Here is a 15,763-nt window from a genome sequence, read left to right as displayed (position 1 = left end):
ATAATAATAATGTAATAATAATAATAATATACAAAGCAAGTGATGCACAGTGCAATTGCTCACCACCCGCCGACCGATGCCCACCCAGTCCCCAAGCAGCGGCCCCCCCGGCCAGCTTCCCCCAGTTTATGTACTGAGCATGACGTCCCATGGTATGGAATGTCCCTTTGGCCAGTTTGGGTCAGCTGTCCTGGCTGTGCCCCCTCCCAGCTTCTTGTGCACCTCCAGCCTTCTCAGTTGGTAGAGCATGGGAAACTGAAAAGTCCTTGACTAGTGTAAGCACTGCTCAGCAACAACTAAAACATCGGTGTGTTATCAACATTGTTCTCATCCTAAATCCAAACCACAGCACTGTACCAGCTACTAAGAAGGAAATTAACTCTATCCCTGCCGAAACCAGGACATCCATCCACAGAAATTACTCTTCTGTCTTGTGGTGTCAGCTGCTAGTGGTAGTCCAGTCGCTTCCACGTTCGTTTAAACTGAGTCCTACCTACCTCAGAGTGCTATAGCGATGATAATTATTTGCTCTCTATCAAAGGGTGTAAGTGCACTATAAAGGGCAATCCACTGTTTTAATATGTCTGGTTCAGTAATTAATTGTCTTTTATAATTGATGGAAGAAGTGCTAAAGTGAAAACTGCTGAGGGAAAATGTATTGCTTCTGTGTAAACATTTGCTCAAAACATAGGATAATAGATACAGCCATTAACAAAGAGCTGTCTGTGTAAGATTCTGTTATTTGTACATAATGTACGGAATCAGCCAAGTTCTGCTGTGGTGTCCAGTGTACTTAGTGCAACTGCAGGTCTCAGGATTTTGCCCAGTCTGTCTTTTGATAGGGATCCAAAAAGCAGAAAAAAATCCAAGAGGATCCTAAATGCATGGTAAAGTTCTGCTGTCAACTGGTCAGACTGTTGAAAATGAAATGCAAAGATTAAACCAACGGAGCTTGTGTCAGTGCTCTACTGAGGAAAGGGAAAAGATTATTGGTTGACTAGCTGAAATATAAGCATGGAATTTATGTCAAATTGATGGCAATAGGAATCCAGCATACCCCCAGAATGTAAACTGAAATGTGATGGGTCTTGGGTTACCGTTTGCTTGTTTGTCTGGTATATATTCTCATATATATTCTCTGTCTTTTTGCTTATAGTTAGTGTGCTGTTTGACTAGATCCCATAAAACAAACTTACCATTCTGTATTTTCAGCCTTACCTATTAAACTTTCCATGAAGTTTCTGTGAAAAGTTAAATAAAATTTCAGATCTCAGAATTATCCTGAAGAAATAGGATCTGCAGAGGCTAAAACTGAAATTATTATTCCAAAGCCTAGGGCTGAAATTGATTGATGATTTTTTTTTTTTTTTTACAAGGCGATGTGTTTTTCTTCTTTTGCCAGCTGTAGTCAAGCAGAGTGCTTTTTGCATTAAGATTTGTGCTTTTTATTTGCTTACAGTGCTACTCAATTTTGCCATTACCTAAATACAAAGGAAGAATTTGAGGACTTGCTGTCCTCTCATTTGCAGCTAGCTATAGCTGTGTTTCCTTTGAAAGCCTGGCAGAAGCTCTGATAAAGCTCCTCCTGCTGGATGCTCACCAGCTGCTGTATTTAGGCCCAAATTCATTAAGCCATTGTTCCTGAAACGCTGTTTTGAAGCAGGCCCAAATATCTTCCCTTTCCTTCATCTTTCTTGCCTTCTGGGACATTCTGACTGTTACTGTTTTGTGAAAAGAGAACCCTGTAATCCACTCATCCTAGCTTCAATACTATGTCTGTAGTTTATGTATATAGTACGTCTTTAGTTTTTATCCCGCATTCTCCCATTGTCAGCCTGTTCAAAGCAGGAGTAGGAGTAGAACAGACACCCACTTGTATTCTGCAATGGTCACAGACCAATCAGTCTTTCAACTTGCATAAGAAGTTTACAAATTTTATAATGAACAAATACCCAAAAATATTTTTACTCTCTTCTTCCCCTCATCCTTTTTGTCATTGCTTTTGGGTGTTCTTAAGTGGGTTAGTATTCTCTGAGATTTCTCTCTCCTCTTCCCCCCACCTTCGTGGCTTCTCCATAAGAACATGTCACAATTCTGCTGGCACCCATTTTCCTTACACTTCCCCAAATGTCCTGTAAAATACGACTGACTCTTATTGTTTTGTCTGTACTGCCAGGTTAATGTCACATACTGTAGATGTTCTGACATGTGACCTATTACTTATCTCATTCTTGAACTCAGAGTGGAGAGAAAGATTGATTTGTCAGGTAACATGACAACGATTGTTGTCAGTATTACCAGATATTGGGTGTTTTGTTGTCAGTATTACCCGATATTGGGTGTTAGTGAGTACATTGGTGCACTGATGACACTTGAAAATGTTCTAAAGGAGTGTTCACGTTAAGTGTTCCACGTAAATAGCCTTCATTATTTCATTTTTTTATGAACTCGTAAATGGAAATTTTCCAGGATTTTTTTAATTCACTTTGCAGGCCATAGGTTTTGAGTTTCTGCATGCAGCAAAACTATCTGAAAATGTCACCTTTAAATGTAATTGAACTAAATATAGGGAGACCCTAATAAATTGGAGTAAGTTTGAATTGCAGACTGGTTAAAGTTGGAAAGGACCTCTGGAGGTTGTCAAGTCCAACCCTGTTGCTCAAAGTAGAGTAAACTAGAGATGGTTGCTCACGACCTTGTCCATGTGCATTTTGAACGTCTCCAAGGATGAAGACTCCACAGTCTCCCTGCACAACCTGTCCCAGTGTTTGATCACGCTTAGAGTAAAAAGTTGTTTCTTATGGTTAAGTGGAATTTTCTCTATTTCAGTTCACATCTGCTTCCTCTTGTACTGTCACACTTGACTGAGAAGAGTCTGGCTCTGTCTGTTTTACTTTCCCTCATCAACTATTTATACATATTGATAAGAAGTCCCCTGAGCCACGTTCTCTCCAGTCTAAACAGTCTCAGCACGCTCAGCATCTACTCATACAAAAGATGCTTCAGTTCCCTCATACTCTCTCATATGAGAGGTGTTCCAGGCCCCTCATCTCTGTGACCCTTCACTGCACTCTCTCCAGTATTTACATGTTGTTCTTCTACTGGTGAGCCCAGCACTGGACCCAGCACTCCAGATGTGGCCTCGCCAGTGCTGACAAGAGAGGAAGGATCACCTCTCTTGGCCTGCTGGCAATGGTATTCCTGTTGGCTGCCTTTGCCACAAGAATGCATTGCTAGCTCGGTCAGTGTGGTGTCCACCAGGTCCCCAAGGTCCTTCTCTGCAGAGCTGCTTTCTAGTGAGTCAGTCCCCTTTCTGTACTGGTGCATGGGGTTATTCCTGCCCAGGTGCAGGACTCAGTGTTTCCCATTGTTGAACTGCATGAGATTCCTCTCTGCCCAATTCTACAGCCTGTACAGGTCCCTCTGAATGGCAGTACAACCCTCCGGTGTATCAGCCACTCCTCTCAATTTTTAATCATCTGCAAACTTGCTGAGGGTGCACTCTGTCCTGTCATCCAGGTCATTAGTGATGATGATAAATAAACAATATTGGCCCCTTTATTGACCCCTAAAATACTCCACTTGCCTCCAATTCTTTAGAAATCCCCTCCAATGGTATTATTCACATTCTTGAAATTAGTCACTTTAATTAGGACCTTATTGATTCAGAGGTGTGATATTGCTTGAACTGGTTTTGAAAAATGTGAGCACGTTGACTAGGACACATGCAAAACCCTCAGGATTCTCTGCAGGCATCTGGCATGCTGTTTTAGCCTTAAGTGAATGAATAGCTGAGCAATGAATACTTCTGAAACTGCAAGTTTTTATGGAAGTACCAACACTGGCATAACCATAGCAACCAGACAACATTGCAGTGATGTACTTAATTTAATTAGAATTTCAGCAGCATTGATTTTGAGAGAAACTATATGCATCTTATTTTTAGATATGGGCAAGTGTCACCTTACCAAAGGCAAGCAAGCTTTGGAGATCCGCAGCAGTTTGTCTGAGAAAAGGGCATTAACTGATCCCATTCAACAAACCGTATCTTCTGCAGAGTCTCTGGCGCGGAACTTACAGTGGGCCAAAGCTCATGGTATAGTACAGTCTACTTTTAGATGATCCTACTGGCACGATGGGAAAAATAAGAGGATGTCCTTCCTTAATAATCTCTAGTCTGTGGGTTGTGATATTGAACAGAAATGGAAGAAATTCAAGTTCATATCGAATTTTCATTAGTGTGTTCAGATCTTGGAAATATTTGTGTTGGGGTTTACCTATACATGAGATTATAATGAACAAGGTGACATGCAGAATTCATCCTGAGTAAGTATATTTAAGATGACTCAAACACTATAGGGGAGACTTAGATGATGCCTGCCTCCTGGAATAATCTCTTAGTAATCTGTTTGTGTCTAACAATGACACTTTTAAGACATCATTAATCTCATTCTAAAGTCATTGCCTAAAATAGCCACGTGAGCTGTATGGTAAAAGTGCATGATGAAAAGGAGTTTTCAATGTATATAACTAAGAAAACTAAAATAAGGGTGAAATCAGTTCCAGGCTTTCTAGACTTCTTTTAAGAAGGGTAGTGGGGTTTAAGACCTTTTTATCTTTTTCACCTAAATATGTTGCAGTACATTTTAAAATTTCTTTGACAGATTGGGCAGAGGGTCACGGGTGGCATTTTCAAGACAACTAGTCGTGTAGGCAGACTCTTTCACAGATGTAGATTTTTATTTGTGGAATCAAGCCCTTAATTCTTGTTTGTTAAATGATTGAAATGCAAGACAAAAATTATAAACACATAATGTTATCTTATGGTTTATTTGTTTTAAGCCATGCATAGAAGAGAATGTGTTTGGAATTTGGGAAGAGAATAACCTTTATATTTGCATAAAGGTGTGTCTATGATAATGTTAAATAATCCACTTCCAGTAGGAGTAGAAAAATCAGTACAAAGCATACAGACACAGAATGATGTCATTGACCCTTGAGCACTTTTAGATATATTCCTATGGATTGCGAAAGATCCGAAATATAAAGAAGAAAAATGCTGCGGGCTAGAATGTGTGCATAGCCTGTGAAAGGAAAAAAATGAACCTGAAACTTGTTCTGCTATCAAATTCAAAGGTTTTTATAATGCTATAGCTGTGTGTCCTATATATTGGATATATACCATATTAACCTTTCTGGTTTGATTACAGATACGTAAACAAATTCTTGGGTCAGTAAGCTATATCCCAGTTACGGTAAATGTTGCCTTGCTAGTTGCACAGAGTTTGGAAAGAAACCTGCAAAGCAGAAGTTGAGTCAGCTCTCTCTGGCAGTGTCTGCCAGTTACTGTGTGATACTAGCAGACAGTATTGCTGCCTGGTTAGCTTCTAACCTGGTTTGCTTCAGTATAAATATGTAAGTGATAGGTAGAGGGAGGGCAGGAGGAAGAGGTCTATACCTTTTAAAACTTTTGAATTAAAAAAAAAAAAAATAAAAAATAGAAAATACGTATGCTAAGTTTTATTTAGAATGTAATGATGTGTTATTTATTTGCAGAGCTTCCAGAAAGTATGTATCTTGAATTCAAATGTGGTGTTCAGATTCAGTTGGGGTTTGCAGCTGAGTTTTCCAATGTCATGATAATCTACACGCGAATAGTAAAGAAGCCACCTGAAATAGTAGTTTGCAGAGCCTACGTTACAGACTTCGCACTCGTAAGTGCTTCCTATTGGTGTCTCGGTGATCTCCCTCCACTGAAGTTGAAAACTGTCTGGTCTGTCCATGTCAAACTGCATCTTTTGTAACAAAATGGGTCTAAACTGTTGAAATCAGGTGCTTACGTGTGTGTGTCTGTACAGACACACACTTACTTTTTTTTTAATGCATATTTTTAATATATATAAAAATACATTAAAATGAATCTGCGGTCATCTCTTTCAAAGTCTCCTTTGTTTTTCATTTTCTAATATCAAGTATTTGTTACATTTAATTGAAGATGTTAAATGTCAGTAGCTCCTATGTGAGCTGAGGACATCTACCTTGCAGGACAAGGTTTCTTAGGCTTTAGTTTTACAGTTCTGTGCACCTGGGTGATCCTGTCCAGTTCCATTGATGTTACTCAGCTGATCACAGTAAAGTGAAGGATACGAGTAAAACAGAAGGCTCCTTGGGGCAAAAACCCTTCTTTTCTGATGTCAATGAAAGAGGACATGGAGCAGAAAACCTTTTTAGATAGAACGAACAGGACACTTCTGATGCTTTATGAATAAAATATTTGAGTTAATGTGCATAATAAATACATGTATTTTTAGCCCACAGAATTAGTGTTGTAATACTGTACTTCATAGCAGAAGTTAGGTAAAAAAGAGCAACCCTGAAGCAAGCACATCAAGTTTGACAGGAACCATCAGCAAAAGAGGGTAACCTCAAATGTAACCCCTTCTGCCTGTGACTAACAGTGATTTCAACAGCCTTTGCAAGTAATCCAAGATTGATGTTTTCTTTCTTTTTAAGAAGAAAATGCTGACTTTATAAAAAGAAATACTGCTAAATATTTTATGATCTACAAATTCTGTACCTTCAATTAAGTTTTCATTTTTTTCTTGCAACAGGACCTGGATGTGGATCCTAAAGAGGCCAATAAAGGAACTCCTGAGGAAACCGGAAGCTATTTAGTATCAAAGGACCTTCCCAAACACTGCCTCTACACCAGGCTAAGTTCACTGCAAAAACTAAGGGTTAATATATATTATTCCCCACAAGTTTGTTCAGATAATTTAGATTAATCATATTGCTTTGCAGTTCTGTTGAGGTAGCTGTGTATTGTCTATATAATAAGTAATATGTTCTTTGGAGGGAAAAAATTGCTAATAGCACAATTTAGTGACTTTAGTTTTTAGATAAAAGCCAGGGAATCAATGCATATGCAGGACTGATACCGTCGTGCAAGGAACTTGGTATTTTCTAGGCCCGTACTGAACTTTGACAAGATGATTATTTTTGTGAAGATCAGCTATTGCACACTGTGGGGATGTTCCTATTCCCTATAGTACAAGAATGTGACCTGAAGCAGAGCTGCATCTTACAAAGTCATTAGTAGGAGATGAAAATGTTACCTATCATCTCCTTCCATTCCAACCTGTGCTCTTGGGCATGCAGTTTTTGAAAGGTTCTCACTTCAACATACTGCGGCACTGTTAAGTTTATCTCTGTATCTTTGTGTCATGAACTTCTGTGCTGGGCATCGCTTGGTACCTCTTCTTCAGTGCTTTTGGCAGCTGGTGTTAATATAAGTGCTTCTAGAAATAAATACTATCAGGTAAGCAAGTATTAACCAAAAGAGGTCCTCACTAAACAAGTGTTGCCTAATATGGGTCTTTAGCTCCTAAAAAGGTTAGTCTCCTTCTCCAGTAGATTATGACTCTTCAAGTGCTTCCTATATTGTTTATTTGGGGAGGAAGCATAACTGTTTTTTTCTTTTTATTCCCCCCCCCCCCCCCCCCTTTCCTTTTTTGCAGGAGCACTTGATCTTCACTGTGTGCTTGCACTATGAGTATCCAGGAATAGAAGATACAATGGATGAAAGAAAGGAAGTTAATGTTGGCAAGCCCCTTATTGCTAAATTAGGCCTTCATCATGGATTCAAAAATAACTGTCTCCAGACTTGTTGTGTGGCTAATAATCCTTTTCATCATCAAATAGAATCAAGTCCAGTGGCAACTAAATACTATGTCCCTAGTCATTGCCAACCAAATTCCTGTCCAGGCGTTTACCATCCAAACTGTATTTGCTCAGACAACATCAGACAACCAGAGACATGTTCTTGCAATGGGACTTCAAGGATATTAGCTTCAAGACATGAAGTACGGAATTACTCACCCCCTGTGGAAAAGAGTAATGTACCAGTAGAGACCACTGATGATACTGTTGAACTGGAATTCCTTCTCTCTGACAACCTCAGATTCTCTAAACAGCAGTAGCTGTGATGTGTTCGGAATAGACCACAGTATCATTCTTGAATAGGGGACCTTCCACACTGCTTATCCGTCTCCTGGAGTTTGGGGGCTTCCGGACAAAGGGATTGGAGAGTCTAGAGGTGGTACTGGGAATGAGGTTGTGATGAAAATTTTTCAGATCCAAAGAGACAAAACTGGACTGATACATTTAGGAATGAAAAAGGCGTGGGTTTTTGTTTGGTTTTTTTTTTTTTTTTCCTCCTACCATTTGACATTTGATACAGGGAAAAACCTGAACTCCTCAGAGTTTCCTATTCCATTGTCTGGCAATCAAGCAGCTAACAAACAGAGGCAATCATGCATTTCTGGGAGGAAGCTAACTATTTCTGTTAGGGGATTAATGCATAAAAGCCTGGCTGTGGTGTCAAAGTTTCTCTTGAGATAGTAAAGCCTTGGATCTTCCCAGCTACTTCTCCAGTACCAACTGGAGTTGTAAGATTTACTGTAGATGTATGTTTCATATCTGTTTTCACAGAGAGGAATTGCTCATCGCTCCTGCTATATAAAAACAAGATAAACATGTATAGCTGTCAGAGGAAAAAATGTTGACAGAATTAAGCAGGAAAATGAATTTCCATGTCCTCTATGATTTAACATGATTTTAAAAAATCCATTAGCCCCAAAATGATAAATACACCTTTCTCTCTTCCATCTTTCTGTTTCAGTTGTTCAATATCCAGGGATTTCTTTTTACATACTGCATTAAAATAAGGTTTTATGTGTTTATATATGTTGTAACAGCCTCCTACTGAGTATATGACACATAATGTAAATGAACTGAGCAAAGAGGGAGCTTTTACAGAAGTGAAGATGTGTTTTAATACAGTGTTTTAATATTCCAGTGTTAAGAATATGTCTCCTTCAAGCTTTTCAGTTTTTTTCCTTCCTCATGTATGTATTAGGATTGGTCACTGACATTCCAGTCCCTTGGATGTAGCTAATAATCAGCTCCGACTGCATTCTCCTCTCTCATGGTCAAATGTCCAATGTCTGGCAGCAACTGACAGATGGATGAAGAACTGTGCAAGGAAAATAAAATCTGAACTGAGCTAGTAAACTAACATTATCACTTTTTTCTTTCTTTTTTTTTTTTTTAAGAGAACTAGATTGCAAATCATGAGAGGGAGCAAAGTCACAGATTCATACTGTGGTGGATTGTTCTTATTATGATAATCTTTCTCTTATGTAACATACAAGACTTTTACTGATCTTATTTCTGGAAAGGTGGTCTTTTCATGTTCTGCAAGAACTGTAAATGGAAATATGAGGAAAAAGTGCCTGTTCATAGCAAGCAAAGTATTGTATAGTTAGTCACTCAGTAAGACATGCTGAAGGCTAAAAATGAATGGGCAAGATAAGTGAAAACTTTGGGGTTCTTCAGGCTGAAGTACCAGGATGGTGTTCCTGAACACCAGCCATTGCTTTTCTGTGGTGATTTTAAACAAACAAACAAACCCCTACTCAGTTGTTTTCCAAGCCAAATGAACTTATATTCATTCAAATAAAAATGCTAACAGTCTACCCTAAAACTGTGAAAATCCAAAATAAAGATTCCAGCACACACAAACTTATAAAAGATAAAGCAACTTTAAATGCAGTCTGCCAAAGGTGAGGGACGCTTGCTTCATGTCACAACCTGACTCTTCGTATATAGCCCTACGTGTGTGCATTTGCTCCGGAGCTCAAAGGTGGAGTTCATCTCTCTATAAACTAGTCTTCTAGGTCCTTTAGCTTCTGAACCCCAGAATCTCACTATTAGAGGTGGAGGCATAGGCACCTTCAGAAGACAGTTGATCCTCTACTAAAAGGCAAATGAGCTACTTTCATATAATGCTTTATTGCTTTGTTGACCAAAGGGAACAGATAGACCTAGCTTGGGCTAGGTGCCAAACCTTTTAGACATTGCAAAATTTTTTGATCTGTCTTTGGGAAAGGGCAATTTTGCTCACTAAACTGTTTTGCATATTTGGATTGAATAGTTTGGTCAAAAACACACCAATTTTTTTAATGTTTGGTTTTGTTTCAAAATACTGAAGAATCTGTGACTTGCTTATGTGTATCTGGGGACAAGTGTGAGAACACTGAATAGGTTTTATTAGGTCTTAAAAAGTCTTGATGCTTTGAAAGCATGAAAATATCGGGGTGTGAGGTAATTAAAATTCAAGGGAATTTTCAGATATGGGTAGTAGCCTGTCCTGCCCAGGTAATATTGATAAGCAGTATTGCTTTAATTAAGATCCCCATCATGAAATAGTTTTTTACTTTAGAAAAATTATCATAGTGCTTTTCATTAAGTATGTAGCAAAAAATTGAAATAACTGAATCTCATTGACATGGTTGACAAACCAGTTTAAATCTCCAGTTGAGATCCACCCTTCTGGTGGGATCTGGTAGTCTTACAACGTTGGCTGGATGCTGAGGGAGGTGCTGTACATGTGGTCATAACAAGTTTCAGATGGGAATGTTAACGCATCATTAACTACATCTGTTGATCTTCAAATTCATCTGTGCTGAAAGGTGGATATCTGTACATGGATTTTAATGTAGTTATTTCCAAAATGACAACCATGCTTGAAGTAATCTGCAAATGACCTTGAGTTTCTGACTTTCTCCTTTGGAGGGTATTAAATAGTGAAATATTTATTGATGAATGAGATGTACCTTTGTGTTAATTATCCTATGTAATTGACTTATAAATCAAAAATTATAGCTTGAGACATGGTCTAGTACGGTAATATTTAGCTGATACTTTGTCACAGTTTTCTAATTTGTATAAAAGCTTATTTTGTTTCTTACTCTGTAATAAACTTGTCCACAAAATGATATATCTGTGCATATGTAGTTGCTATATTCTTCTACTCCTCCCAGTTTAAAAACCCCCAAACTGTATTAAAACAATGCATATAATAAAGTAGTTTCCTTAACAAAAAAGAAGGGGAAATCTGAATCATGAGCTTCAGCTAAAGTTAAACATATCTGCACCCTGGGCCTGTACAGGTTTCTCAAACTATGCACTTAGATTTTTTTTTTTTTTTTTTGCAAGTTTATGTGCCTTCTAGCTTCTGACATCCCAACTGTACTGCTGGCTAAACCTAAATGATCCTTCTCCATCACTTCGCAAAGGTATCCAAACAAGTTTCAGTAATATTGAGACAATTTCCTTTAGAAATGTGGAAAGAGAAAGAATCCAATTATTAAACCTTAAAAGTTGTCCAGAGAAAGGCAGGGGAACTCACTGACTGTATTTGCTTGTCTATTTGCAGGTGCGCTCCATGGAGGGCTTCCAGGAGCAGCAGTGCTGATGTGTGAGTAGCTGTCTCCCGGCATGATTTAAAACTAACTGCGGGCAGTCAGCTGGGGCATTACAGTGGGGCAGCTGGTCAGCGTTCAGTGAATTTCCCGCTACTAGAGAGCTCTGACATACCTTGATTAGTTCCCAAGTTTAGTGCGTGGTCCAATGGTACACAGTCTTTGTCAGCCTAGGTAGGAACTGATTAACCTTTGAGGATCTATACCTAAGATGCTGGAATTGTAACTATATTTGAATACGGTAAAGAGAACATCACAGAACTGTAGAGATTGGAGAGGGACCTGCGCAAATCATCTGACAAAACTCTACCTGTGGCAGTAGGGCATGTGGAAGAAAACTTTATCGTTCTGAGCCTTACTTAAAAAGGGAATAGTGGATGGAAAGGCATTTTCTTACTGTATCACTGCCTTTAGGAACTGCTTTAACTGTTTTAATAATTGATGTTGAGTGAAATATTCTGGTTCTTAAGGACAAGCTGCAAGAGGCATCCATTTCCTTTGGCCCATATCCAGTAAAGCACTTTAAAAGTTCAGTATGCATAAATTAAGCCAACATTTAAATCTCTGTGAAATCAGTGGGATTAAAATACATGACTAAACCTAGGCATTTGTTAAAGCTCTCTTTGGCTTGTGATGCCCTTTCTGAACTGAAGCCTTGGGGTTTTTTTTTCCTGAAGTGCAATTGTTTGGGGATAATACTTAGTTTTTCTTGAAGTATCTGCTAGGCTAAGTTACTTATGTGTTTGTTATTTGGTTTTGGACATTGAACAGGTTTGGAAAAAAGGTTTTAAGGTGATCCAAATAAGCTCAGGCTTCTCTGGCAAAGGAAGAGTTCATATGCTTCAGAAAGGTCAATACACTTCTTCCATTTTCCCTCCCCACTCTACAGTGGGGTAATTGAAATGGAAAAAGCTGTTGTTAATGCAGCATTAAACTTCTGAGAGTGATCCTATTTCTAGCGAACAATAGGAATAGAGGAGCATGAGAGGCTTATAAAGAAAGGGCTCTCCAAAATTAATGGTTTGGGATTCATTTGGTTGTTGGTTTGGCATTTTGAATTTCACATACTTGGCCTTTGCTGACTATGTTGGCCGTGCTCTTCACCGATCTCTAGAAGACAGTGCTGGGACTTAACGGCACCAGCTGCCGCTGGCTTTGGGTACGCACCTTCTTGTGTATTTCTGTGTCATGGCAAACCATCAAAGGAGATCTGTACCGTTATAAGCAGTAAGACATTTGTATTGTCCTATATGAGCATCTTTCTCTGCCAGTCCACTTCGTTTTCTGTCTTCTCCACTTTGTACGAGTTCTGTAGGGCAGAAGATTTCTCTCTTGAGATGTTTCTTGAATAGCACTCTAAAATCATGATGCTGTTGGTAGGTTTAGTAGGAAGGATTTTACAGTTTTGCAAAAGTCTGTCCTAGTGCACTGTCAACCATTTGTCACACACTGTGGGAATGTCAGAACAGTTGTTACATCGTGAAGGCATCAGGTGGCCAGAATATCATTTTGGAACTCAAGTTGACCCTGGCTAGAAGTATTAACTGCAGTAATTCTCTGACCTGATTTTTGGCACAGCTGAGATCTGAAACCTTGTGGTAGAGATGATCAGCTGGTGTTCCTGGATTGCATCATTTGACACCAGAGGTCACAGAAACCAGTGAACTTCATACCTAATGTTGAGATTATGGGAAGACAATAGCCAAATACCATGGGTAAAGTTTTATCCTCAATTTAGTTCACATAGTGTATTGACCTAATGGAGTTTTTCAATTTCTCTTTGCCCAATATGAGACACTTATTTCTCTCTAGTAATTAGTGCCGTCTTTTGACTTGCTCAAGCCATTTCCTCTTGCAGTCCAATCAAAGCACTGTTCATACTGGATTGGAGAAATATCTTCCACAGAAATGGTATGAGTGAATTTACCTTCTATATATCTACATAAAGCTCTGCAAGCTACCTCCTCAGTAAAATAACCTTTTGTCTTGAGAGTCCTTAAACTGTCTCTCTGGCTACAGAAGACCATCTGCACTGTGTAACTCTTCACTAATAGATTTCAAGGCTGTTTTTGCTGTCTCTAGTTGTTGCATCAACTACTTTTCCTCATTCTGTCAGCTAATTAATAGCTCTGGCAGCTCTCACATACATTAAGCTTCAGGGCTATGTTCACCTTGACATATATTCCTGACTACTGTAAGTGTAATGCATTTCAGTATTACTCCTTCCTTGCACAGAATTTTAATTGTACAGAGTAAGATCTGCTCACTTTTTGGAGTGTGGCATTTTGAGGTCCAAGGTGTTTGCTATGAATTGGAGATACGTTTAGGGTATCAGGTGTGAGAGAAGGGGTTGGGAATTTTGGGGGTTTGGGGGTTTTTTTAAAAGTTTGATCATCCTTTTAGTTTAGTAATTGCAATAGCATAGGGATGGAGTAAGAACACCTCCATGTTATGGAAATTAAGCAGTTATTTAATTTCTAAAGTACCACTGCTGCAATTTAGTCATACCAGGCTGATTTTAAGAGCTAATAAGAAAAAATGCTGTCTCCCATCCTTTTTTGTTGCCACACACAGTGAACATGAGGATCCATGTGGGTGTGTGTTACCACAGCGACCAGCCTCCGCACCTGCATCTGCAGTGGATGCAGGAGGAAGTGACTAGGACTTCCCCATCCGTTCTTTAGACAGAATCATTTTAGTCATTTGCTAGCATCCTGCTTTCATTTTTCAAATGAAGCTGTTATGCAAATGACTTCACTACACATAAGATCAAACAGCTCTCAGATGTTTCCTGGGCTCTCTTATGACTTAACGTGGTGGTTAGGATTTATTTCACCTCTCTAAAGGCAAGGCAGCTTTACTTTCTGACATCCTATAGGAGGATGTATGTTGGGCATGCATGGCAGGACAGCACAAGTTATCCTGTGGAGGTAGGTGCCTCTCTCCTATTTGATTGCCATCAGGCAGCCTAGAGATGCCTATCTGTCTAGCCTCTACAGAGCTGAAACTGCTCAGATTAATTCCCCTCTGAATGTGCTGTTTTTCAGTGCTGTAGGTATTTAAAGTGGTCCCAGGATTCTTCTCTGTTCACATCCTGTCGTCTTCATGCCTGTCAGCTTCTCTCCTTTCTTTTCCCTTCTGTTGAATGCCAGTAGTACCCATGATACCTGCCTCACACGACGAACTGACGATTGGTCCAGAAATTTTTAAGAACTGCTTTGAGGTTGTCAGAATGTACCAAATTTGATACTTTTTTTTGTCTGTAAGAAGCACTACAGTCTTTCAAGAAGTACAGAGTAACTATAAAATATTGATTTGCTGATTCTCAAAGTTCTGTAGGTTTTGCTTTATGCCTGTCTTAGTGATATGCAGAAAACTGCTGTAGACTCTCTTTCAATGTTGCAGCTGCAAAGAAAACACTTTATTTGAAACACCCATTAGATTATAAGCTCTGCTTTTAGTAGAAATAATGGGTTCATGCCAAGCCTTTTACCTGCCCTGGCATGTAGAGAACTGCAGCTCTTTGCACACTACATTGTAATCACAGAAATGATTTGCTGGTTAAAGGTGGAGTGGGTTTTGCAGCACATAAATTGGAGGTAGGACTTGTTACACATTACAGTGGGAGACTCCCTGCTAATTTCTGTCATGCTATCTTCACTGGCATAATCCTGGTTATAACCTGGCAGCTCCCTCGTGTTAAAACACGCTTTCCTCTGATGGGATATATGGGAGCAAACCATTTGCTAGCTGTGTGCAATATAGTTTGTTTGGCTCTTCTTTTTTGAGAAGTGTTTCTTGTTCCTGTGGGGTCAGATGAGACAACTGTGAGCCCAACAGAAGTAGTTTATAAATGTCAGTGAAACCCACATTAAACTACTTTGTACTGTATGAAATATAGAAAAGAGAGAGAAAACTCTGTTTCTGTAGCCCTTCAGAAACAATGGCAACACCCAGCTGGCATAAAACCAGCGATGAACTCAGACCTGTGCCAGCTGCCACCCCTTGACCTCTCTGTTACGGCCTCTCCTCTGGAAGCTGCTCTAACCTTAGGCCTAGATCAGCAAGTCACAGCCAGCTCTCCGTGCCCCTCCTGGGCTTTTACTGAGGCAGCCTTCAGTGGTGGAGAAACGGATACTTAATACTTTCCCACTATAAATGCTGTCATGTAATGAAGGACTTTGGAGGCACAAAAATTGCAAGTGCTAGAACTCGCCCGCTTGCTGGGAGCTCGCTTTTGTCAAACACAGTGGGGGAAAAAAATGCCTGCAGAAATTGCATGGTTAACAGAGAAACATGAGTGAAATAAATACTCCTTCTAGTGCACAGAGCTAATTAAGTCATGAACTCTTTTACCTGATGAGCCAAAGTGATAAATTAAATCTCCTGGTACCACCTAAAGCCATAAATTCTAAGGATGCTTTTTGAAGAACTCTGTA

General features: G+C 39.3%; 1 protein-coding gene across 1 annotated transcript in view; it reads left to right on the top strand.

Annotated features, from left to right (window-relative positions):
- Nucleotides 1–10,840, top strand: part of MALT1 (MALT1 paracaspase) — a 42,159-nt gene extending 31,319 nt beyond the window's left edge. The window contains exons 14-17 of the mRNA XM_019470866.1: nt 3,947–4,096; nt 5,557–5,714; nt 6,612–6,737; nt 7,518–10,840. Of these exons, the coding sequence (XP_019326411.1) occupies nt 3,947–4,096; nt 5,557–5,714; nt 6,612–6,737; nt 7,518–7,979 (896 nt within the window). The 3' untranslated portion in view covers nt 7,980–10,840. The remainder of the gene's footprint in view (nt 1–3,946; nt 4,097–5,556; nt 5,715–6,611; nt 6,738–7,517) is intronic.
- The last annotated feature ends 4,923 nt before the right edge of the window (nt 10,841–15,763 follow it).

Source organism: Aptenodytes forsteri, unplaced genomic scaffold (assembly GCF_000699145.1).
Source record: "Aptenodytes forsteri isolate BGI_AS27 unplaced genomic scaffold, ASM69914v1 Scaffold112, whole genome shotgun sequence".
Taxonomy (NCBI): Eukaryota; Metazoa; Chordata; class Aves; order Sphenisciformes; family Spheniscidae; genus Aptenodytes; species Aptenodytes forsteri.
This window is presented reverse-complemented; position numbering and strand designations above follow the sequence as displayed.